The sequence below is a fragment of the Pseudopipra pipra genome, chromosome 2, assembly GCF_036250125.1.
Source record: "Pseudopipra pipra isolate bDixPip1 chromosome 2, bDixPip1.hap1, whole genome shotgun sequence".
NCBI lineage: Eukaryota > Metazoa > Chordata > Aves > Passeriformes > Pipridae > Pseudopipra > Pseudopipra pipra.
The window spans coordinates 59492528-59517263 of record NC_087550.1 but is presented as its reverse complement, the minus strand read 5'-3'; the positions used below and the strand labels follow the sequence as shown (position 1 = coordinate 59517263).

Below are 24736 nucleotides of genomic sequence, written 5' to 3'. Positions count from 1 at the left end.
AGTAATAGTCTTTGCAGTTAGCTCAGTCTAAAGAATTCTTGCTCATTGCTCAGACCTATGCTTAAAAGGTATTGTTCTTTGCTTTCTCATAATTTGATAGAAGTTTTGTAGAATTTCATAGAACTGATTTTTTTTTATATAAATGCCTTTTTGTCAATGTGGTAGTTTTTCAGGGGAAAGAATTGGGTTGAGGCATTTCTCATGCTCAAAAATTAATAAGGGGATTTAAAAAGGCTCTGAACTTCTTGAAGTGTTCCTTTTCTCTATTTTTCCTCTGGATGTCAAATATCAAGACTTTTTTTTCCAATTGAAACCGCAGTATATATTAAGGCAATTTTGATGCAGTTAGAAATCATGTATATGAACCCAAATGAAACATTTTGAAATTATCTAATTAAAATATTTCACTTGACCCAGGCAAAGCATGGCGTGACTTATCAGGTCATGCTCATTGTTGTGTGTTTCCTGCTAAAATAAGGAACCTGTTTGTATTAGATACCTTCATCCGGCAGATATAATTATAGAATGATTCCTTTCTCAGTCTTTATATCTTTCTTTAAATACATCGGCACTTGTTTTGAGGTTCTGTTTGTTTTTTAAATTTTACTCTGCATGTTTGAGATCTGTCTTCTCAAGCTTTGAATAATTTCTGTAAATCTTTGCTGAATCAGGTCCAGTTTTTAGCATTTATTTTAACATGTGGACAACAGAAAAGGACACAGTGTTCCAGTAATGGCCCACCCAAAAGGCGTGTGCAGAGGTGATACAATCTCCTTACTGCTGCCCAGTGTTGTCTTGTTTATATGTCCAAGAATCTGCCAGACCCTTTTTCCAGAGCATTACATATGGAGCTCATGTTCAGTTTGTGAAAAGCAGACGAGTTTTTAGCACATTGATCCTAACCTCCTTGTTATTGTTAATATTGTTTAGTGTTAGGTTTTATATTGCGCATAAAATTCAGTTCACAGCACATTTTTCTTCCTGTTGCTTACCAAGTGAAATCATAAGGCTAATCTTTTGATGACATAATGATTTCTGTGACAGTGACTTATTGCAAAAAATACAGAATTACAAGCTTGCCCATTAAAAAGCAGAAGTTGCTGTAGAAGGCACAAAGAATCTATGAATTAGGAGAAAAATTGAAATAATTCCTTTTGGTTTATGTTTTTCTCCTGACTTGTTTGATTTAAATCCTTCACAAAGATCAAGTAATTAAACTATCTTGTATTTTTTGACAGGCACAGTCACTGGCTTCATTTTTATCTACTCGACAACTATTGCGAATTTGTCGTCGACTGTCACAACATCCAGATGAAAGCCTTTATGATGCTGTTAATAAAACCTGCCTTTCCAGGTAGGACTGCTAGTTTAGGTGGAAGTTCAAGAGCTTTTTGGTCAGTTGCTAACATTCAAGATAGCTTTTAATGCATTTTAATGGATAATACAATTGCTGTCTTGTTCCTTGAAGTCTGTAATTTCTTTAAAAATATTTCTGTGATATTCTCAAACCTAGAAGGTAAGTAGAAAGGACTTTGTACTCTTTCTCATCTTTATGAAGATACTTCATTACATTATATAAATAGATTACCATTATCACATTACTTCACTGTTTCAAAACACTCAAAGCAGAGCCATATTAATGTCTAGGATAACTGATGTTTTGTGGAGAGTTGGTTTCAGTTCTAAAAGCTGTATCTAGGAAAGCTAGGAACATCTAGAGTTTTGTTGGTTTTGGGGTTTTTTTTGTGGCCTTTGGTTTGCTTGCATTTTGGCGGATTTTTTGGTTTTTTTTTCCCCCATTGTCAAAAGAAAACAAATTATTATTATCAAAAGGTCTGGAAAACTGAAAGGGCCTGGTTCTGAACACCTCAGAGCTCACTCTTTCTCTTTGGAACCTAAGGTCCAAGTCAACTGGATCAAGAGAAAAGGTATTTCTGAAAAAACATTAGTTCTGCTGTAGCTCTTACTGGCAGCAGAATGAGGACATTACATGCCTCCAGTCCTAATCCATCCTACATTACAAATATTGAAATAAATAACACTGAAGCCTTTCAAAATAAGCGCACAGCCACAAATGTGGTTCATTGCCTATGAATGAAGCTCAATTCCTCTCCTTAGGGATATGTGAGATGTGCAAGATTATTTTGGTGTGAAAGGAATAGATATTTGGGGTTTGGAGTTGCAGGTAAATTGTCAGATTTAATCTTTAGATTACAGAAAATGCTGGAAACTTTTAAAAGAAAAACACTTAAAATACAACATCCCCATTATTTCTCTTGTTTTAGGTTTCTGCCAAATCTCGCTAGATCAGCTTTACATAAAAATCTTCAGGACTCTGGTATTGAAATGAGTCCAGATAACACAAAGAAACTGGAGGAAAAGGATTACACATGTAAGCTTGTGCTGTCTTCTTTCCTGCTCTTCGTGAATGTTACTTAGATTGTTGAACATATAAAGGTGACTTTGTTCTATGGAATGCATTTCTGCTCTCAATATGTTGCTACTTTTGTATTGTCTGCTATATTCCCAGCTCATGGAATTTTGTTCTCCATCATATTTGTGTTCCTCAGTCTAGAAGATCCATTGTCTCAGGCTTTCTAATACTGCTTTTTCTTTTCTTTTTGTCACTGATAGCTAGTCTTCTGTACAGTTACAGGCTTGGTTTGATCTTAATATTTCTCTGTTCTGTTTTTTTTATCATTGTTTCTTTCTCTCCCATGTTAAAATCTACCTTTTTCTCATTGAGACTCTTGTAATTTCGTGTTATGATTTACTTTCATTCTGGGACACGCTTCTTTGTTAGTTTCTCTTCTTTTTATTCTCTTTAAATTGTTGTGGTTGTTACATGTCACCTTTATCGAGCAGATCTTTGTTTCTTTAGCTCATCCAACTTGTATTCATTTGTAGTAACCTTCAGGGCTATGCATGTATTTCTGCTTCTGCCATTTTTCTCCTTTCTCATTGATGTAGGACCCCCTTCTATCTTTTGATATCTTTTGTCAGGCAGCACACTGTAATTTGCCATTTTCCATTCACTAAATGTTTCCTTTACTCTGCTTCACCAGCGTTACCTCTGCTCTCATTCTTCTGTGATGTATTTGACTTCTGTGTTTTTACTGTTAGGTCTTTGCAATGGTAAACACATATTTGGTTTTAATTCCTGTGGATTCTAGTTTTATAGGCTTATTTGTGTGTGTGTTATATAAAAGTACATATGTAAATGCATAGATATTTTAATGTACAAAATTCAAGTTTCTGTTATGTACAGTATAATATATATATGTACAACCATATGTACATGTATATGCATATATATGCAGCCATCTATGTATTGTTATATATATTATTTGAACTGTTGCCAGTTGTGTGATGCTACCTTGAATTTTCTGTGTTTCCCTATTTCATGCCATAAAGGTGAGCAACTAAAAACATCTGTCTAGAAATTAGGCTATTTTCAGTTTTACACCATACCAGATTAGGAAATTAGTATAAAAAAAAATTATTACTGTTTTTAATGCATAGATTATTATTTACACTTAGTTGTTAGTTTCCTAAGGACAGAATTTATGATTCTTTTGATCTAAGAAATTTTTCTAATGTACTTTTTCTCTCAGAGCTGTAGTCGAAGGTTATTTCAACTAGCACAAATTTAGCCAGTTTTCACCAAAATGATAAACGTGACATATTCTGGCATTAACCCATTTGAGCAGAAATGCGGTGCTGAAAGAGAGAATCAACAGAGGCTCTATACTGTTGTGGCAGGTTGGTTCCACCACCCACACAGCCACTTGTTCGCTCACCTTCACACCTCACTCCACAGTGGGACAGGAGGAGAGAGAAGGAAGAATGAGAGTGAGAAAACTTGTGGGTTGCAGAAATGTAGCCTAGCAGTACTGGTGATATTCCAATAACACAGTGAGAGTGTGAAATTAAACCAAGGCAGCAGTCACAACTGCAGATATTTCTTATGATACTTTTCCCCTAAGATCATTTTTTCATCACTTATTATAATACACTTCTTTGCAGTTTGAAAGAGAATTCAAATTCATGATAATGCAAGCTCTTGTTAACAGATACTCTTCCAAGTGTTCTCTTCCTTCAGGCAGAAATCAGAAATTTTAGCACAGCCTTGTTAAAATTTGTAAATCATTACTCATGAATATTGGGTGTTGATTGCATGTCTCCTTAGAGGATGTTGTAAGTAACGCATTTGCTTTTTTCCTGAAAAATGTCCAGGTGAAATAAACAATGGGATTCTGAAGATAGGGGCTGTGACAATGCCAATTTATAACTCAGCTGAGAAAATGAAAGTGCCTGATGTTTTGTTTTATGAAAACGCACAGGTAAGTACAAATCTCTGACTTCTGAGTTACAGAAGTTTTTTTACATTTGCTATACTAATGTGTATGCTCATATATATAGTAAATAACATACTAACTAAATTTTAATGATATATTTCTGAAGTAGTTTCTTTAGGCTTAGATTTTTCTCACAGTGTTTGGTGATCATTTCAGATGTGTCTTCATCCCTTTGTGAAGAGATTACAACCAGCCTGTTGAACATTCATAAAATATGAACTAACAGAGTCTGAACTGAATTTTATTCAGAATTATTTGATCGGATGTTGCATTGACTGGTTTTATTTTTGTCTTGCCGCTGCTGGACTGATCCACTCTTAGAACTGGATTGTTGATTGCATCCTGAGACTGTGTTTTACGGGCCTTTTGCATAAAGTTTTACCTCCCTGTAATGGGTTGACCTTGGCTGGATGCCCAGTGCCCGCCAAGCCTCTCTATCACTCCCCCTTCTCAGTTGGACAGAGGAGAGAAAATAAGTTGGAAAATGACTCTCAGGTTGAGATAAGGCATTTTACTAAAGCAGAAGTGTAAGTTTGTGCATGCACAAGTAAAGAGAAAAAACCAATAATTTTATTCTCTACTTCCCATCAGCAAGTGATCTCTGGCCACTTCCCAGGAAGCACGCATAGTGGGAAGGCAAACATTGTAAATTACAAATGCCTTCCATTTCCTTCTCCTTTCCTTAGCTTTTATATCTGAGCTGATGTCATATGGTATGGAATATCCCTTTGGTTAGTTTGGGTCAGCTGGCCTGATTGCGTCCCCTCCCAGGATCTTGCCTATCCCCAGCCTACTGATGGGGGGAATGTTGGGGACAGTGCTGATGCCATGCCAGCTCTGCTCAGCAGTTCCCATAACACTGGTGTGTTGTCAACACCTTTCTAGGTACCAAAGCAAAGGACAGCACTGTGAGGGCTGCAATGGGAAAATGAACTCTATCTCAGCCAGACCCGGTACACTCCCTTTCAACAGGATTAACATTGCATGTTTGAAAAGCAAGGGGAAGAGTAATTAGTAAATGAGTTATTAGTTAGGATTGTTAATTATTTCTTTTTAATTAGTTTTTCTTATTAGTTAGTCATTAGTCTTCACTAATGACTAGGTGTTCACTAGGTTCCTAGTAGTAGTGAAGAGTAAGAGTGATTAGTGAGTGAAAGGAAAAGGAAGGACTTTGTGACTGCAGCTTTTTTAGTTTCTGTTTCTCCCGCATCCCTTTAATAGAGGTAGGTGTACAGCAGCTTTCTTCTCCGTCTAGCGTGGGAGCCTCAAAACTGTCAGACAAGGTATCCTTCGAAAGAGACTGACCCTCTGGGTTTCCTTTAGAATATTTTGCTACTGAAAGGCCACTATGATAGTATGATCTTGTCGAAGATTTTTCATTTTGGGGAGCTGGTGTGGATTTGCTTTCTTTTCCTTTCCTATTCTTTTTTTCCTACCTCACTTGCAATTTCTCCACAGAAAGACTATGCTACACAGGTATCACCTACTGAAGGTGTTGACAGGCCATGCAAGGGGAACAGATGACAGACTTCTTCATCTTCCCCACTAACATTTCGTGTGAGATTTTATTCTGTGTTGCCATTTCGATAAATTACATAATTTGAGCCTGTGGGAAATGAAATCCTGAGTTCTGCTAGCATTGCTTCTTCCACCTTCTTGCTTATAGCTTCAGAAAACTGTAAACAACCTGTGTTCAGATGTTGTTTAGGGAACCTCTGTTAAAAATGCTGCAGAGAATGATCTGCTCTGTATCTGTCCCTGGTAGCTCTGTATCTGTCGCTGCCCTCTAAATGCTGAAGGAAATAGCAACCAAATACCAGTCAGGATAGCTGTTCCCATTTCTAAACAAATTCTACTCTTATATTCCATTGCTAGTTTGTAGTTCGGTCATTCCAGTGCTGTAATGATCATTTAGCAAAACCTACTGGAGAACAAATTTGATTTGAGTTTATTGCAGTACATCTCCATTTTCTAGAAACCACAGAAACAAATTGAAACAGAGAAAAATATATGTCCTCAGCCCTCTGCAGTGCTGCACAATGTAATGAAATGCATAGGTTTTTGCCTCTCTATGTTTGGTCTTGAAACAATTCATGTTCCAGTGAAATTTGATATTACTGCGGAACACTGCTGTTGGTCCAGAACAAGTGGCACAGGGATGGAAATAGTGTTTTAGGTAATACGCCAAATGCCATTTTCAGGCCAAGTGTTGGGGAACATGGATGAATAAAGGCGAAAGGTGATACAATATTGATATGTCTACTTACAAGTCCTTTGTGTAAGTAACTAATATTAAATGTCTGCATGCTAATTTAAGTCCTAGTGCCAAAAAAAAACCCAAGCAAACCAGAAAAGAAGTAGTATCAATACATAGTATGTCTTGTGGCTAAGGTGCTTTGCAGGGAAACCATAATGTACACATATTTATTCAATTTAGGATTAAAAAAGAAGTCATCAGAAGGATGTATTTTGCCCTAGCAATAAGATAAAAAACGCAATCAATGTGTGTGGTAAACTGGCTTCCTAGAATTTATCCTGTATCTGGTCAAAATTATTCTCATCAGTTATGAATATCCAGTGTATACACATACCAGAAAATATAATAATTTGCCTTGAAGTACTCTCATTAAATCGTGATTTGAGTATTCAGTAGTCTTTTGACATGCCTGGTTAGGATTTTGTGGTATTGCACTGTATTTTCTTTCCCCACCCCCAGCCTGTGTTCTAGAGAGATTTGGAAATGTAAAATATCCTTCACATAGAAACATGAGCATTTCTATGCTCAGAAATTACAGGAAAGCCACTGATTTTTAATTATTTTCTTTTTTAATCAAGCACTAGAGATGAGATGATAATGTGAAAAAATTTATGTTTATTTAAAGGCAAGCATTCATTTCTCTAAGTAGGTTGACCGACCTACTTACAGATGACCTATTTTTACTAGATACAGTGGAGAAATATACACGACTTTATTGCGAGTAAAGTAGTCTGCATTGCCACATTATCCTTAAATCCTTTTGATCCTTTTAAACAAATTACTTGTGAGTAGCAAGATAAGGTTAAATGAGGTACAGTGTGTGTTACCTTTTATGATATAAAATATATGTAAAAATACACCTCAAGCACTTTGGCTTCAATGAGGCACATATAAATTAATAGTTAATAAAAATGTACCTAAAATAATTAGCTACATATCGTAAGACACATATAAACACTTTCAGATTCGAGCATGCGTTTTCCTGTCTTTGTTTTCCTTGAAAATAAAATTTTATTAGAATAGAAAAAGTGTATTTTTCATTAATTAGACCTGTCGTTTAATCTTTAATAAAATATATGTGTATAATTTACATGTACTCTGTCTTTTATTCTCTCTGTTTGGTTTCTCTAATGTTCTACTAGGATACATTTTGCTTCCTCCAAGTACAGTTGCTGGAAAATTTGCGTGTACTAAAGAAAGTTCTTACACTCTTGGTAACAAGCATTCAACTAGGCTAAAAGGAAACGTACAAGGAGTGATTACAGACAGTTAAATATATTTAGGGAAATCAGGCACCCACAATCAGTTGCAGCAGAGGACATAAATGTGGGGAGTTCATATTTTTGTGTCATTGTTGGATATATTGCCTTTGCTATTATTGGCTGAGAGACTCTTGCTATGAAATAGGTAGCTCTAAGTATAAAGTTCAAAAATTTTTGACCCCAAATCCTTTAAGTAAAGTTCCTGTTGTACTGCTGTCATTAGCAAATGCATAAACTTGAGAGCATAAAAACAGGGGTGAAAATTGTGGTTTTGTTTCTCTAGCACATGATGGTAATGGAAGATATGCTCAAGGACTTTCTGCTGGGAGAACATCTTCTTTTAGTTGGCAACCAGGTGAGTTAAAGATCTCTTACAATACCTGAAATAAACTCATTATTTAATGATGAAGTTAAATCTCTGTTTTGCTTCATTGAAATTGCATTCATTTCTACTACTGAGATATTTGATCCAATTTTTAATTCTTTATCTAATAGTGTCCAGGGGTTTTATGGGCACATATCTGTGGAAAATGTAAATACCTTAAATGTTTTTTACATGGCTATCAGAGTAAAAAGTCAAAACATTAATCACAGAATTACTGAATATTCTGAGTTGGAAGGGACACACAAGGATCATAAAAGTTCAACTCCTGGCTTTGCACAGGACAACCTCAAGAATCACCACGTGCCTAGAAGCATTCTCCAAATGCTTGTTGAACTCTGTCAGGCATAGTGCCATGACCACTTCCTTGGGGAGCCTGTTCCAGTGCCCAACCACCTTGTGGGTGATGAACCCTTTTCTAATGTCCAACCTAAACCTCCCCTGACACAATATTAGTTATATGTAACATCATTACCATTAAAATCTTCAGTTAATGGCTTTGGTTATCCTTCTTAGCTATGTATCAAAGCTGCCCTTTAAAATCTCCAGTAGCAGATAAGAGATGTACACAAGTATTATCTAAGTCTATGGTTAGTATCTTTGCTGATGGATATTTCTTTATTTATTTATTAACCAAGTTGGTTTTTCCCCCATAAAATAATCTTCCTTTAGCTTAGCTTTTCCTTAACAAGGATAGAATAATTTTTTAGCAGATGTTTCTCTTTTGTAATAGCCCTTAGAAAAAGTTTAACACAAGGCACTAATGATCTAACCTATATAGCAAGGAATATAAAATGCTAATTGTTATTAGTTTGCATATATTAAAATATACAGTCTCATCTGTTTAGCATCCTTGTTATCTACTTGAATTTACAAAGATGGTGTACTTGAAACCTCTGTAGACTTTTGCTGGATGATGCCAGCTTCTCCCAAAAGGTTTAATCTTTTCATAAATAGAAATTGATGTATTTCATAAATGAAACAAGATCTGTTTACTCTTTTTCATAAACAGCGCTGTCTATGCCATCTTCTGAGTTGGTATTTAAAATGTTATATAGTACAGATTGCCTGCAGAACCTGCTGCCAAGGAATAGCAGGAGTGGGCTGAACCACAGGAGAAGGGAGGCAGGGACAGTGTCCTTAATGACAAGTTATGCAGTCCTTCACTGTCCAAGCAAAAATAATAGGTCTGGGAATAGCAGCCGTGTTCACCCAAGTGCCTGTGGCTGCCAGACAGGTCCATGGGGATGAGGCAGGTCTGAGGTCAAGCTGGGATCGGCAAGGTACGGGGCCAGGCACAGCATTTCCACAGTGTAGGTTGGGAAGGAACCGAGGAAAGGGCCTGAGGATACATGCAGCTCCCAAGGCATGGGGGACAAAAGGAATCCCACTGAGGCAGGAACACCATCTCAGAGCTGACCTTCAACACTGGCAAGTAGAACTCTAGGTGGGGGGGAAGAGCTTGCAGAGCCCAGTGGTACACTCAGGGCTCATTTGGCAGAAGATTTTTGAAGACTGTATGAGTACAATTATTAGGATATAAGGTATTTTTCCAGCAGTGGTATTCTCATCTTTAATGTGTGTCACATTTTCTCCAGGCTTTTGAGTCTCTAATTGAAAACAGTGTTAAAAGATTTGACTGGGTTGAAGTATTGGAACATATTGCTTTGATTCTAGACATCAGCTGTCTAGAATGGCTGTACCATTAAGTTGGAAAATTAGTTCATTTGCTGTGATTTCTCTTTGGCAAATCAGTAATAAAGGTTTTGGTTTTTAATTGCTAACATACTTCTGAGTACTTCCAGGTTTACTCATTACTAATTTGTTCCACTGTTTTTATGTGTAACTAAGAAAGGGCCAACAGGCCTTTCCTTTTGAAATACTATTTTTAAGTTTGAAGCACTGTATTTGCCATTCTGCAATCTTTTAGGACCACAGCAGTCATTCTTGATTTCTTGGGAATGATCACTAACCATTCAGAAATTGCTTACTAATTCCTTAAATATATTACTGTAAATTTGTGCAGCTTGTGATGAATCACATTCATGTACTTTAAAAGCAACCATATTACATCAATTATGCTTTCATGCTCCATGTGCAGATAACTCCACATTGAAGATATTAGAGTTTTCATCCTCTTTTTGTAAAGCAAATTATTAAAAAATAGGATTCTTATTTTCTGTTCAGTTACTTTAACAGTTTGATGTGCATAAGAAGATGGGGTTTTATCACTGCTTGGTACATACATCAGTGTGTAGTTTTGTTTCACATTTGGAAGAAAAAGATAATGATTTTTTGGACATACAAAGTGCTGTTTTGAGTTCCTTTCTGTTAAACTTCATGTTGGTGAATAAATGAATCATGGAAATTCAGTGTAATAACTGACAATTCAAATACTGTGAACCTGGGTATTTCAAAACATATGACTAACATCCCTTCGAATGCTTGTGTAATTTCCTAGATATTTAAATGAGTTGGCATATACCTAAGGACATAATTTGGTCCTTCAAAATTATGCTTATGTAAGTGAGTATCTCCGTTCAATTGTGATTTAATGTGCAAGGCTTGACCTGTAGTCTTTCTTTTTTTGGGTGTAGTCTTTCTTTGTTTGGGTGTCTAAATGTGGTTTTCCACTTTTGCCTCTTTTTTCATAACACGTGTACACACTGAAAATTTCTGCTATCTTAAGACCTGTCTCTTTTCAAAGTAATTGTGGTCTCTTTTGTATATTCATTTTAGTTAAGAGCTGACTGATGAGAGTTCTTTTACCAATATTTTTTTCAAGATACAGACTTTGACAATTAGTGAATTCCCTTTGAAATTCAGTGAATTAGAATTAAGTTATCTTGGTGGATGTTAGGGACTGGCTTTCGTAATGAAACTGAGGAGAACTTGAAGACAAGTGTTAGATACCAACAGACACCAACAGCTTCTAAAGTAAACTACTTTACAACACTTCATTCATGTGTGTTCCCTGGGTCTTGTATGGCCCAACATAAGTGTAGTACATGCAATGTGGCTTTGTCCAAATATTTTTTTACAGTGGTTGTTTGTTTACTTTGGATGCTAACTGGAATGTGCTTCCATTTCATATAAAAATGAACAGGTTTCTTTGAGTTCAGTGGATGGATATGAATTTTCAGCTATGAAATAGTTTCCAAGTAAAGGACATGCCAGTGCTATAAATATGGCTTCTGATATTGCTTGCTGAATGAGCCTGTAGTCTGAGAGTGAATGACCATCTATAGTTTCTCAAAGCAACTATACAGCATCTTCTTCTCTGGTTGAGAGTAAGCAGCTCCTTATTACTTTCACACCAACAGGCAAAGAACAGCAAGAGCCCTGTTCGGTAAAGGTTACTTATTCCAAACTTTGCAATGACTGTTTATTTAGTCATTACATATTGCTCTTGCAGTGGCTTCTGAGAGAAGTCTGGCTTATGAGACAGACTGGAGTATTGATTCTTATTACCAAGGAAAATTTTTAGGCTGCATTTTTGTGAAATTTTTCCTGATGGACATTGTGCGGTTCGTGGATTGGCCACTACTTGCTATCTTTTACTGTCTTGACCTTGGATTTTCTTTGCCAAATATGAGAGAAACTATGTTAATAACCAGAATTTGTTTATGTGGAAAAAGTTGGAAAATAGCAGTGGCTGAAACGCTTTTATTTTGTCTCACAATTTTAAATGTTAAATATAACATTTCCAAAATTGTTGCATTTGGAAGTTGTGTAAAGAGATGTGTTGGATGTTTCCACCTTTATTAGTCATAGGTGAGGTCTTGGCTACCATCGGTTGTCTTTGAAGATACCAAACAAAATATTTCTAGTTACCAGGGATTTGTGGCCTTCTGGATAGAGAAGGCTCACAGACCGCTCAATTCTGAATTATTTTATTGCCTTGAAATTTACTGAATGAGCTGTTCAGAAGTAGAACGAAGAATTCTATAAAGGTGATAAATACTGCAAATTATTTGAAAGAAGACCACAACAAAATCTTTGGAAGCACTTAGTAAAGTGTTGATGTGAGCCCACAGTAGGGTAAACTATCACAAATACGTTAATAATGGCTACTGTGTCCAGCGGAGGGCTGCGACGATGATGAGTGAACTGAACCATCTCTCTTATGGAGAAAGGGGGCTGGGCCTGTTTAGCTTGGAAAAGGGGATCTTATCAATGCATACAAGTACCTTAAGGGTGAATGTCAAGAGGATGGGGCCAGATTCTTTTCAATAGTACCCAGTGATAGGACAAGGGTTAATATACACAAACTGGAACACAGGAAGTTCCATCTGAATATGAAGAAGAACTTCTTTACTGTGAGGGTGACAGAGCACTGAAACAGGCTGCCCAGAGAGGCCATGGATGATTCTTCTCTGGAGATACCAAAAACCTGCCTGAACATGATCCTGTGCAACCTGCTGTAGGGGAACTTGCTTTAGCAGGGGAGTTGGACTAGATGATTTCAAGAGGTCCCTTCCAGTCCCAACCATTCTGTGATTAAAAGAGCTTAGAAATGTAACAGCCTTCTGGCACATTTGCCAATTTATTTTCCTGATAGAAGAATGTAATTTCATCCTTGCTGCTGCCTTTCTTTAACTGAGAGATCAACTTACAAGAATGCTTGGGCTCCCACTAGGAATTTATTTTATTCTTGAAAAATGATTGAGTCTTTCTTAAATATTTAAATATTTAAAATGACGTGCTCGACTAGATTTTTCCTTCTAATATAATATTCTTATTTCTAACTCGTTGTGAAATTGAATTAAGTACAAACTAAGAGTGTAATAATTTCAGTCATCAGAAAACTTGAAAAAGCAAATCCTTGGCATTTTAACTTTTCTAGAAATAAGGGTCCCTGTTTTTCTGCCTGAACTTGTTTAAAGATAGACAGTTTCCTCTACAAGGCAGGAATGTACTATCCTGAACCAATCTTTTATTACTATTATGAGCGTGGAGAAAATAAACTCCAAATAAGCTAAATTGGGCCAGATGCTATGAAATTTTTTGTCTAGAGAATTAGGTATGACAGTTGCAGAAAACTCAGAAAATACTTCTTTACTTGCTACAGTCATAACAGTATGTACATATATGAGCATAGGCATCCTCTTTAAATGTGTCTCTGCTTACAGTGTCGATTTCTGCTTGTACATATTAAACGGAAGAACCAGAATTAAAAAATAATCAATTATTTTTAATGTTTCTTCACACGAATTCTTTCTATTATAAATTTTTCATGTGCTCCTCTCCACTGAACCACAGTTGTCTTACCTTGCTGGAAATGTAAAGGTTGTATTTAGCCTGACAGGGCTCAGGGTTGAAAGTTTTACTTTAAGTCAGAAAAAGACAAACTCTACAAGCTTATCTAGACCTTTAGTGAGAGATGTATCCAAAGCATTCAATTCATGATTCCTATCAGGGAATTAAGTTTATTTGTTCTAATGGTGAAATCTTATTATTTTGCTGTCACCATAATTTTTGCATGCCCTAGATGATAAACTCATAATAAAAAAATGAGATACTAAACCACAGAACACTTGCTGTTGTGACTGATAAAAATGTACATTGCAGCTGGGGCAAGACTTAAAACCACCTCTGCTTTTGTACAAGTATTTTAATTTGTTGCTAACATTCAAACAAGGTAGCAGTGACAGGGTCGATTGCAGTGGTCCTCTGGTAGCAATGTCTGGTGTCTGCTGGTGATACACCTTCTGCAATTATTAAACTGCATTATTCACGTTTGTTCCAAGCAGGGCTTTATAACACCTGGAGTGTGTGAAACAATTCTGTATAGGTGCTGCTTGTTGCTTTGCTGATAACAGTACATTTTTTTAGAAAACCAGAAATATGATCCTCTATTCTGAAAATAGCAGCCTCAACCAAAATGCATGCATTGCAAATGTTTTTGCTGGCAGAAACAGGCAAACTGAGGCCATGGAAGGTGGTTTAGTGCCAGACCCAGTGTTAGAAACTGTACGTTAGCAAAAGTGTTTTCATTTTCTGAACATTTTCGTTGTTCAGCTGCAAGTTTCTGTGATAATGAAATTGTCAATACAACACTTTCCGTGAAGTCAGAAACTGAGAACTCTGACATGAGGGTTCTGGATACTAAAATGTAATGATAAGCCAAACTTGTCTTTCATTCCCTAATAATGGAATTTTAAAATTAATTATGAAATAGGATTTCCTAAGGTGAAAAAGTGATAAACTGCTTTTTTACCAGTTTTAAAATTTGTTTCATTCTTTTTGTAATGAAACAGGTTCTCTGCTATGCAGGATGGCTGTGCGCCAAGATGGAGAAGGTGTAATTGCAGTGTTTCAGCTGAAGGGCAGTACTGAAGAGCACAACCTGGCAACCTCTTTAGCTGCTTCAGTGTGACCTGAAAATCATTTAGAAGAAAATAAAAATGAGGCAGTGTGGCTTAGATTTTTTTTTTCCCTAAGAGGCAAATTGTTAATTTCAAAAATTTGGGACCAGTTCTTTTGTACTATAACTTTATTGCCTTTGTTTGGGCTGTTCAGGGGATAAATTTGTCCCACTACTGTGAGATCTGTGTCCTGAATTGCAAAATGCCTCCTGGGACTGTAATAACCTTTTTTATTTTAGAAACTGCAGAAGATTAAGTCATTTCATCCTTGGTAGCAAGTGTTTACACTGTCAATTAGAAGAATTTTTAACTAAGAGATTATTTTGTCTTCTGATTGCGTAATTTCTTTTTTGTTATTCATTAGTGCAGATATTTACTTCCCATTTTTCTATTTCAGTTGTCCCATATGTCTGATGGAATAAAAATTCTCTTATATTTGCTTTCTGAAATATTTTTATTCTGTTCAGCTGAAACACTAACACAGATGTTATTTTCTCTCTAATTAGCATGTTTATATCTCTGTTAAATTAAGTAACTGCAATAGTGCATATTTAATATCATACAGCAAGTGTTAATGGCAAACTATTTTGTCCTCTGAATATTACCTCAGGCTACAATAATTGCAAATTACGTGAGATTATATTCTGAATCCAGTCCAAGTTCAACTCAGTCTTTAAGTATGTTCAAGTGAAGGGTAGTTCTGATTCTTTCTGCTTGAATAGTTGACTACTGTCTGTGGGGATGTCCAGAAGATCCAGTTTGATCCCTGGCAGGCGGGGGAAAGGAGGATGACTTTGTTGCAATTTTGTGATTTCTTTTTTCTTAGGTGCCAGTAAATCATTTCAGAGGTTTTTTTTTATTTCCAAAATGGGTTACCATTTTCCGCAATTCTTGTCCACCTGAAAAAAACTACCAGGCATATTCTTTATCCCATGGAGGTCAGGTGAATTTAGAATAAACCTGCTTTTCTGGGCCTTACATTAATGCATAGTACTTAAGAAATGAACTCATCCAAACTCTCTTTTTGCAGTTTCTTAGTGGTGCTAAAGAGCCTTCTGAATATCTTTGGTCTCTTCCTTCCTTTTTATTATATTGTGACTTCTCAATAGAGTAGCCAAGACAAAGAGAAGTGGTAACTTGTTATGAAGTAGGAATGTAGAGGGATGGAATCAAAAAGCTTTGACGTGAACTTTGCTCCAGCTACTCTTGCCAGCCAAGGATTTTATGTGGTACACCACAGCCTCTGTGAAGGCACACAGTGTACTCTCAGAAGCAGTTCAACCTAGAAGTTGGGCAATTTTAACATGTTTATAATATCTAAAACTTGGTGGGAATGCCTTTTGGCTTTTGAATACTGTATGCACCTTTTAAAAAATGTATGATGTTCTGAAATTGAGGTATACTTAAAATTAAGTAAAAGGAACTGTGCAGAGAGTCTGATGAGATGCGCAAATAAAAGTGAAGAAAGGGTGAGATGTGGTCGTGGCATAGCTCCCATTGACTTCACTGTGTTACTTTAGTAACTGTGCTCTTTCCCTTCCTCCACAGTCCTCCTCGACCATGCTTGTGTCCTCTGAGAGTTCTTAGAAGTGAGGTGCTCTCCTCTTAATACCCTTGGTGATAACAACATGAATAGAAATATACAAAAACATGATCCTCTTTCTATAGGAAAAATCTGTTACTTCGTAGTTGGGAAAATACTTTCAGACATAATTCTAAGAATCTATAATAAACATAAAAACCACATGCACTTTCAGTTAATGCACATGAAAGCCAATTTTTTTTTTTTAAATTACAGTAACCACATTTTTTGATATTAAGTATGTTTGACATTGATTCAATATGTTGATCTATTTCACCATCTTTGTACTTGCCACAGCTGGCTGGAGTCCGAATCTGCAGCGAAATAGGATATGCAATCTGTTTGGGATTGGTACAGAAACTGTGTGCAGACATCTGCCCAGCCATCATTAACTCTCTTAGGAAAGGAAGCTACTTTCAGCATGGGTGTTTTGTGCTTGACACTAGGAGTATTCCTGTTTATTCACCCATTTATGATTTTAAGTATCTGACTGCAAGTAGCAGGAAACATATGTGAATAAAACTGTGTGCCACTAGGGGATTCTTAGCCTGTTTCTGGTTACTTTTAATGCTTCCGAGAAAATTTCTGACTTGCAAGTTTCCCCCCAGATGGTTATGTCCTATAAGTTCTGCAGTTTCATCCCCTTTCAAAGCAGTAGAGAACTGTTTCCAGTGACACTTTTCGGAAACAACTGGTGAAAGATATTAAGCGTGTTGCAGCTTCTTACTACACCTATGTGTAAAGCTGTAGATTCTTCTGAAGAATCAGGTGGAAGAAGGTTTGTGAGGAGGCGTGTGGCAGAACACTGACTTGAGTTGGCTCTCTTGTCTGGAGTCAAGTCTGCAGCAGAATCTAGGTAGTTTTATTCTTGTCTGCGCTGTGGTATTTTTTCCTCTGCTCTCATGGTGAGAACTCTCCAGTGGTTTCAACTATTACACATACATGCATGATTCTCCATTTTCATAAATGTAGTCAGATGAGAGACCCATTTTAAGAAGGTTAAGCGGTTTGCAATTCTGCAGCTGGCAGTTACCATCATTCAGCTAGAACTTACAGTCATAAATGCCATAACTTGCAGCTCTGAATGCTCCTATTCTGTTTCAATGCCAAGTGAAACAGATTAGGGAATCTCAAGTTGGTTTAATCTAATCTTTTTAATCTTTCTGTGGGTTATATTTATCTTCTTATCCACTGGTGTGGACTACTAGTTGCATTCATGCAGTCAGAGTGAGAATCTCAGCAAAGGGACAGTGTCTTGTCAAACAGCTTTTGGCTAAGCTACAATTGAGATTTTCTTTCTACTGTTTCCTTTTCTTTTTCCTTTGCAACCCTCAGTAATCTCACTGGCCTTCTGAGTTCCCAAATCTGCAACCACATCCTTTCAGGAAGGATAAGAATTTCTACATCTTGGTCTGCATCAACATCAGCATTTTAGAGCTGATCAAGAATGTACTTTTGCAGGGAATCTCCTTACTGCAGTTGGATACAAGACCCAGATTTTCTTAGGATAAGACTAAAGTGCTAATTCCTTCCATGGGACCAGGTTAGGCCTGTACTGAAATACCAGCTCCTGAACTGATTTTGTAGGGCACAGCAGGGTGTTAGAAACACCTGATTCACTTAATAAACCCACTGTCATCATTTTGCACAGCTTGCTACTGCAGACATCCTCCAATAGGACAATTATACATTTTTATCTCCAACCAAATTCTGATTCTGTTTGAGTCTTTTTTAGTAACTCCAGTGGAATGGGATCAGCAAGTATTACCAAGGCTGTGCCCAAACTCCATTTGACAGTTACAGGACTGTAACATTCCCAGTTTCCTACAACCACTGGGAATGACCTTTTCCTATTAAATGCGAGACAACTTCCTAGCATTGACATTTTTGCAATACCTTTATGAAACAGAAAGGCTGGAAAAACTGGTGTTAGTTAAAGGATGCATCAGCATGTGTGACATAACTCTAGGGATACAATCCTACCTCTGGTTATTTCTAGTAAGACAGATAAGTATTTTGCAAATATATGTAAAATAAAACATATATCGTTTAATTGTGTTCAGAATTCTCTGAACTGAATTGAAGTTGTACTTTCATGTAAAGGAGTATGGAGAGTATTTTAACAGCTTTGGCAAGTTATCTTTTCTTTGTTTATAACCCTTAAATGTGTACATCTGTATTATGTCTTAATATTTTTATTTACTGCAGGGTGTTGGGAAAAACAAGGTTGTTGACAGATTCCTTCACCTTCTAAACAGGCCCAGAGAGTATTTACAGCTGCATAGGTAAGAATGTGTTAGATTTTCATCCTTTATGTCTTCAGTCTAATTTCTCATGTTTTAAAACTCATGTTTCTGAAGTTTAATGTATTCTTACTGTTTGAACAAAGACCGTATTATGGCAAGTGGCACACAGACCACAGGAATTTGTCTGGCAGAGGCAATAAGCTGACAGGTTGAGGAGGGGGTGGGTACAAGAATATAATGCAGTCGCATTGTTTAATATAAGAGGAAGTAGAAGTCAGAGAATACTGATGTTAACTTGGTTCAAGAAGTTAGTAATATATTTTGCTGTCATTTCTGGAGAAATTTCCCTAAGCATGAGATACTGTGTGAGGGAAAAATTCAAAGGTGCTTGTTTGAATATATCACTCATCAGACAAAAAAATTTACATAATAAAGGCTTTTTAGCTTTTTTCCTTTGGCACTTGTGCTAAATGCATGTATTTCTTTCTCACCCATAAACATTTGGATTAGAAAATTACATTACAAGCTAAAAAATGGACTTCAAGACAATAAACCAATTGAAAACAATTCAAAAGATGAAATAATAGCAAATTATCCACCTGCTTTTTATGACATGAGTTTGAAACCAATAAATTGAAATAAAGACTAAATATATCTAGAAGACTCATTTTTGATTGAACTGCATCCTCTTTCAGCTTCATTCTTAGTCCTTACCTCTCTGTCTTCAACTTCCCAGCTTCATCACTCTGTCTCCTTTCATTATCACTGTTTTTTAAATAGTGCTAATAAAAACATTGATCTTTGGTATTCTGCCTTTTAACAACGCAGTCTCTGTAACACTTTCTCACTTTCTCACCCATTTGTCTTCAAATGTCTTATACTTGTATTCCTGATACTTGAATAGCTCTATCTCACTACTTTTCTACTACTGTTTTCCTTTATGCTACCTCTTCTAGACTTCCGTCACTTCTCTCTAAAATACTGCTTTTGTGACCTCCAACTTTTAGTTTTGTGTTAACTTTCCTGCTGTCTTCTCTGCTTGGAGCAGAGCGCTCCTTATAGATAAAATACACTGACATTTTTGCAAATCACAATTATTTCACAAAGTACTACAGTATTTCCATCTTTCTGTGTGTTCTCCAGTGAGATGTGATCAAGCAGAACAGTGCTTTAATATGAATTCAGGTAGCTCAGGAGAACATTGTATAAGCACAGTGTTTGGGGTGATGATGGAGCTGTAGAATGTATTAGTTTCGGCATGCTAGTTGATGCATCACTTAGGAAAAAAAATGTGCTTTTATTGTCTTGTCAATACAACCTTCTATAGTTTCTGTAAAACACTGTTCATGATTGCAGGGTTTTAAAGATAGATTGAAGTAGAAAATAAAGCAGAAAATGATGAGCAGTCCTACAAAAATAATTTGTAAATATGGAAACATGAGAAATCTATTTCCTGGGTAGCATTTTGAAATTCTTTGTGAAGAACTCAGTCTATATAATACTTTGCTTGACTTTACAGGGCTTTTAAATAAGAATTACAATATTGTTAGTGCAGACTTCTGGATTGCAAAACAAAATAAGAGCAAGTTTACAAAAAAACCCCCAACAGTTCACTAGTAAGCTGTTACATACTTTGTGGGGGAAAATTTAGTCAGTAGCTTATGGCATAGAAGTATTTTATTAGAAAATATGCTGGAATGTGCACTTCATCTTTCATAACCCTATGTGTTTCTGCAGATTTCCTAGCTACTACCTTTAAGCATGCCAAGGAAGGTATTTCTAAACATAATACTTTCAGTGGTGCTCATATACCTGAATTACAGATACTAAGAAATAGAACATTCCAAGAATGCATTGTAGTTGACTACCTTGTAAGGGAAAAGGATAATTTTGATGCTTTCTTCATGAAAAATTTGGAGGTGATTCCCTGTAAGATGAAGGTGGACTTTCTCTACCCTTTCAGAAATATGTCTGGCAGATGGCACTGCATTAGTCCTTGAATTTTGGTTTACAGACTCTCTAGTTCCACTTCAACTAGTCTCTCTGGAAATGAATGTGCACTTGTCAGCTGCATATTCTGAGACTCTGAGTTTCAAAGAGGTGGTGAATCTATCAGAAAATGGCTGACATCATGAGTTCCCAAATTTGTCCATATCGACTGTCACTTCATACAGTTAGCTACAGAATGAATAATAGGCACATATGTAGGGTAATGCCAATATGGAATGGGTTTTCCAACTGAATAATGTCTGCTGTGGAGAAGAGAGAGATATATCCTTAGCTATAAATATTCTTGTTGGTGGGTATAATGAAGATGTAGAAACTACAACAGTGGAAAGAGAGAAGAGTTTTAAAATTAATATACTAAAGATCTTTAATAAAATGTAGTGTTATGTCATAAATAAAAGTAGCAAATAAATAACAGACAAAAATAATTAGACTGAATTTGAGAAGTATTCTGATCTGTGAATCTAATCACCATTTTCTGAAACATGTTTCTTTAAATGCTATTTAAGTGCCAGAATCATGAGGATATTCCACATTTACTTTTAATAGCTTGTGAATAAGAGGGAAATACACTGTTGTGTAGTTTAATACGGTTTGTTATGCAATGTAATTGTCTTTTATAGAAGAATACTTCACCTCTTTTGACTAAGAACAGGGATATAAGATAACTAAAAATGCTATTAAAACTGTTTTGGTTTTAGTTGTTGATTGTTTGGTTAGGGTGGTTTTTTTTGTTGGTTTGAGGGGTTTTTTTCTGTCTTGATAAAACAGTGTAAGGAGTTCTTCTGATCTAACTCTACATATGTTCAATGACGTTCAAGGAGGGAGTGTTTGCCTTACGCAATGAACTATTACCAGGAGTAATTTTAAAATCTCACATTTTGTATCATACTTCAAGATGATGAGAGGAGATAAAAAACAGAAGAAATAGTGTGTTTTTCCTTAAACTTCCTTTCTGACATCTGTATTTACTTGCAGTGCAACTGATTCACATGGGAAGAGTCAGCCTGACCTTAAGATTTCAATTGCTTATGGAGGTTATGAATCCTTTTCCTTAACCTTTTTTACAGCACCTCATTGAGAAATTTAATTTTCTTGAAATTTTTAAGTCTTATAAATCATTTTGGTACCATGAAACAGAAATCTTTAATGAAAGGAAGCTGTGATTAGATTCAATAATGACAGAAATTAAGAAAAATGTTTGCTTAAAAATTAGTCAAAAAATTGGCTGCTTCCTCTTGAACACTTTCTAATATTAGGAGCTGATCAGGAGTTGACCAGCTCTCTTGTCACATTAATTGTGGAGTTAGAGAACTCTTTCTGGAAAAGGTAATAGGTGTAGGCTCAGCACAGCCTCTCTTTAGGACTGCGCTTACGAAGCGTTTTACTGCTTTTCTGTGTTAAGGAAGAACTTTCATCTGCCAGGATTCCCCTGTCACTCCTTTCCTACGAGAGTAAATTTCAGCAGAGAAATCTTAAATTTTGTTTACCCTCCTGGGATGGTTGTCTCCATTTTGTCCACCCAGGACGCTGCCTACATCTAACAGAATAAACAACAGCTTTACCTTGTCTAATATTAAAATTCAGGGGTTTACTGCTTCCACCTTGAGCATGCATTCCTCATGCTACTAGAAAGGTGAAAACGTACGAGACTTGTGCAGTCACAAGCCAATGAGAGGTATTTACAGAAATTCAGCATGTACTGGTTTTACAGCCAGTAACTAAGAAACTGGCTGTAAGAAACTTTGGTGTTCTCCATGTACATGTAACACAGGGTCAAATGTTGTTGTACCGGTCAAGAAAAACACAGAAACAGTCTTCTTCCAAAAAGAATAGCACAGGATAGGATAGATTTTTATTGCAACAGATCTCCAACATTTTTACTCCCCAGTGTAACGTACATGTTGCATTATAATTGGTGTTTCTTCATAAACATACATCACAATTGGCTGCCCTATAGCAAGCTCGTGATGATTCAGCATTTGCAGACTCACAGTGACTTGCTCTTGCAGGCTCATGATGACCCTGCAGAAAGTTCAGGATATCCGCTCTTATAGCTCTGTCTTCCTTCCGACAGACCTGCTGTCAACCCCGACAGTCAAATATTTGTGTTGCTCCTAAATTAGTGAACTCTGGAAAGCCTCATCATTTTATGAACCTTTCTGTTACTACTTTTGCTATCTCTCACGTGAATCCCGCTGAAAGAATTTGCTAGTGGTTCTACACAAAAATCTAAAGTTAAATTTGGTATTTCATTGAAACAGGAAAAAGATTTTAATGAAAACTGATAATCATAGAATCATAGAATATCCTGAGTTGGAAGGTACCCAAAATGATCATTGAAGGCCAGCTCCTGGCTCTGCACAGAACCACCTCAAATCACACCATGTGCCTGAGAGCATTGTCCAAACGTTTCTTGAACTCTGTCAGGCTTGGTGCTGTGACCGCTTCCTTGCGGAGCCTGTTCCAGTACCCAGCCACCCTGTGGCTGAAGAACCTTTTCCTAATATCCAGCCTAAATCTCCCTTGACACAGCTTCGTGCCATTTCCTCAAGTCCTGTCACTGGTCACCAGAGAGACGAGATCAGTACCTGCCCCCTTCCTTCCCCTCATGAGGATATCTTCCTTCATTATTCTTTGTTATATATTTATTTGGTGGTTGTTGTTGTTGTTGTTATTATTGTTGTTGTTATTATTGTTATTATTATTATATTTTACTTTTTTATTTCTCTCATGATAATATCTTACTTTCAATTACAAAGTCCCTTAAACCAAGAAGATTCCACAGAAAGAAGAAAAAAAAAGTAAAACTTTAGGGAAGACGCAGACAAGAACCTGTGCCCCGTTAAGACTATAAAATCCTTCTTAGCAATGATGAGTGTAATAGATCAATATAAAACTGTAAGCTCCCAGCTCTCCTGCATTAAAATGTCAGAAGAAAATATCATGGACTTTGAACTGTTGTCTACCTTGATGTAATCAGAGAAAGAAAAGATTAGTTTTACTTCTCTTATCATCAAATCAGTAACTAGTTGCATACAAAGAATGATTTTACTGGAGTTAAGTGTTCTTTATCTGTCATTTAAACATTTAAGTTTGCATCTATTTGGAATTAAGTCATACTCTCAATCTGTTTTTTATATTTCAATTAGAATGATTTCTCCTCCTTACAGTTACTATTTTTGTGTAGACTGTATTACAGAACAACAGCTTTTGGGGTTGATTTTGTTTCTTTGGTTGTGAAGAGACGTCATAGAAAGTTTCCTAAAAGCTTAGATTCTGACTAGGAAAATGTAAAATTCAGGTACTCGCTTTTTATGGTAGTTTCTGGTGATGTAAATAAGATGCTAGGTTTTACATGCTTAAGGCATGTGGATTAATATATATGCATCAAGTTTTTGGAGTCATATGGTGTTATCTGATCTTAACTTTCATCAAAATACACAGCTAAGCTTTAATACGAGAGTGTAAAAAAATGAAAAAATATTTGAATGTAGTTTATTCTGAAATACAAATGTAGGCAACTAAAAAGAACTGGAAAAATACTGTGGAGAACACATAGTGTCAACTCAAGACCTGTGAAAGCTGCCACCTCTCTATTCTGCTGGGGTTGTATTTGTTGAAAGTCACATAGCCAAAAAGAGCAAGATGCCTCTGTGATGGTCATCTGCCATCATGAGTTGTGTTCCTAATTGCTCTGATAGCAAACAAAAGCCTCTCTGTCTTGATAGTCCCTTTACAAAAAATTAGTGGCAGAAGGAATATCTGTGTTCCAAGCAACATATTTGCTAGGTTTGGGAAGGCACAATGTTAATTTTTCCTTGTCAATGCCTTTTCTTAAAGTTTGGTATACATTACACTCCTTGATTTTTTTGAGATATGCTAAAGCTATCTGGACACAGTCCTGAGCACCTTGTCTCTAGGTGGCCCTGCTTTAGCAGGGGGGTTGAACTAGATGACATCCAGAGATGCCTTCCAACCTCAGCCACTCTGATTCTGTGATATAGCAACAGTTTCTGCAAGGTAGCAGCTGGATGACCCTAGCTAGCTCTAGGGTTAAGAAGTTAAAACGAGTTTATCTTATCTTCATAAAATACATAATCCAGCAGTGGTTGTTCCATGTAGGGAGTCCATTTGCACTGTCCTTAGCTGATACTCAAATGTGTCAGTATGGAACAGTAGTTAAAGTTGAGGGAATTAAGAAACAGCTTCAAGCTCACCATCATTTTCAGAATAATAAAAACAGTTTTTGTAATGAGATTGTTTGATAGCTT

The 24736-nt window shown here is 36.4% G+C and overlaps 1 protein-coding gene across 2 annotated transcripts in view; it reads left to right on the top strand.

Moving 5' to 3' along the window:
• Positions 1-24736, top strand: part of VWA8 (von Willebrand factor A domain containing 8) — a 186372-nt gene that overhangs the window by 67687 nt on the left and 93949 nt on the right. For both annotated transcript variants that reach the window (XM_064645638.1, XM_064645639.1), the window contains exons 17-21: positions 1239-1354; positions 2286-2392; positions 4237-4343; positions 8161-8232; positions 18418-18494. In XM_064645638.1, the coding sequence (XP_064501708.1) occupies positions 1239-1354; positions 2286-2392; positions 4237-4343; positions 8161-8232; positions 18418-18494 (479 nt within the window). The remainder of the gene's footprint in view (positions 1-1238; positions 1355-2285; positions 2393-4236; positions 4344-8160; positions 8233-18417; positions 18495-24736) is intronic.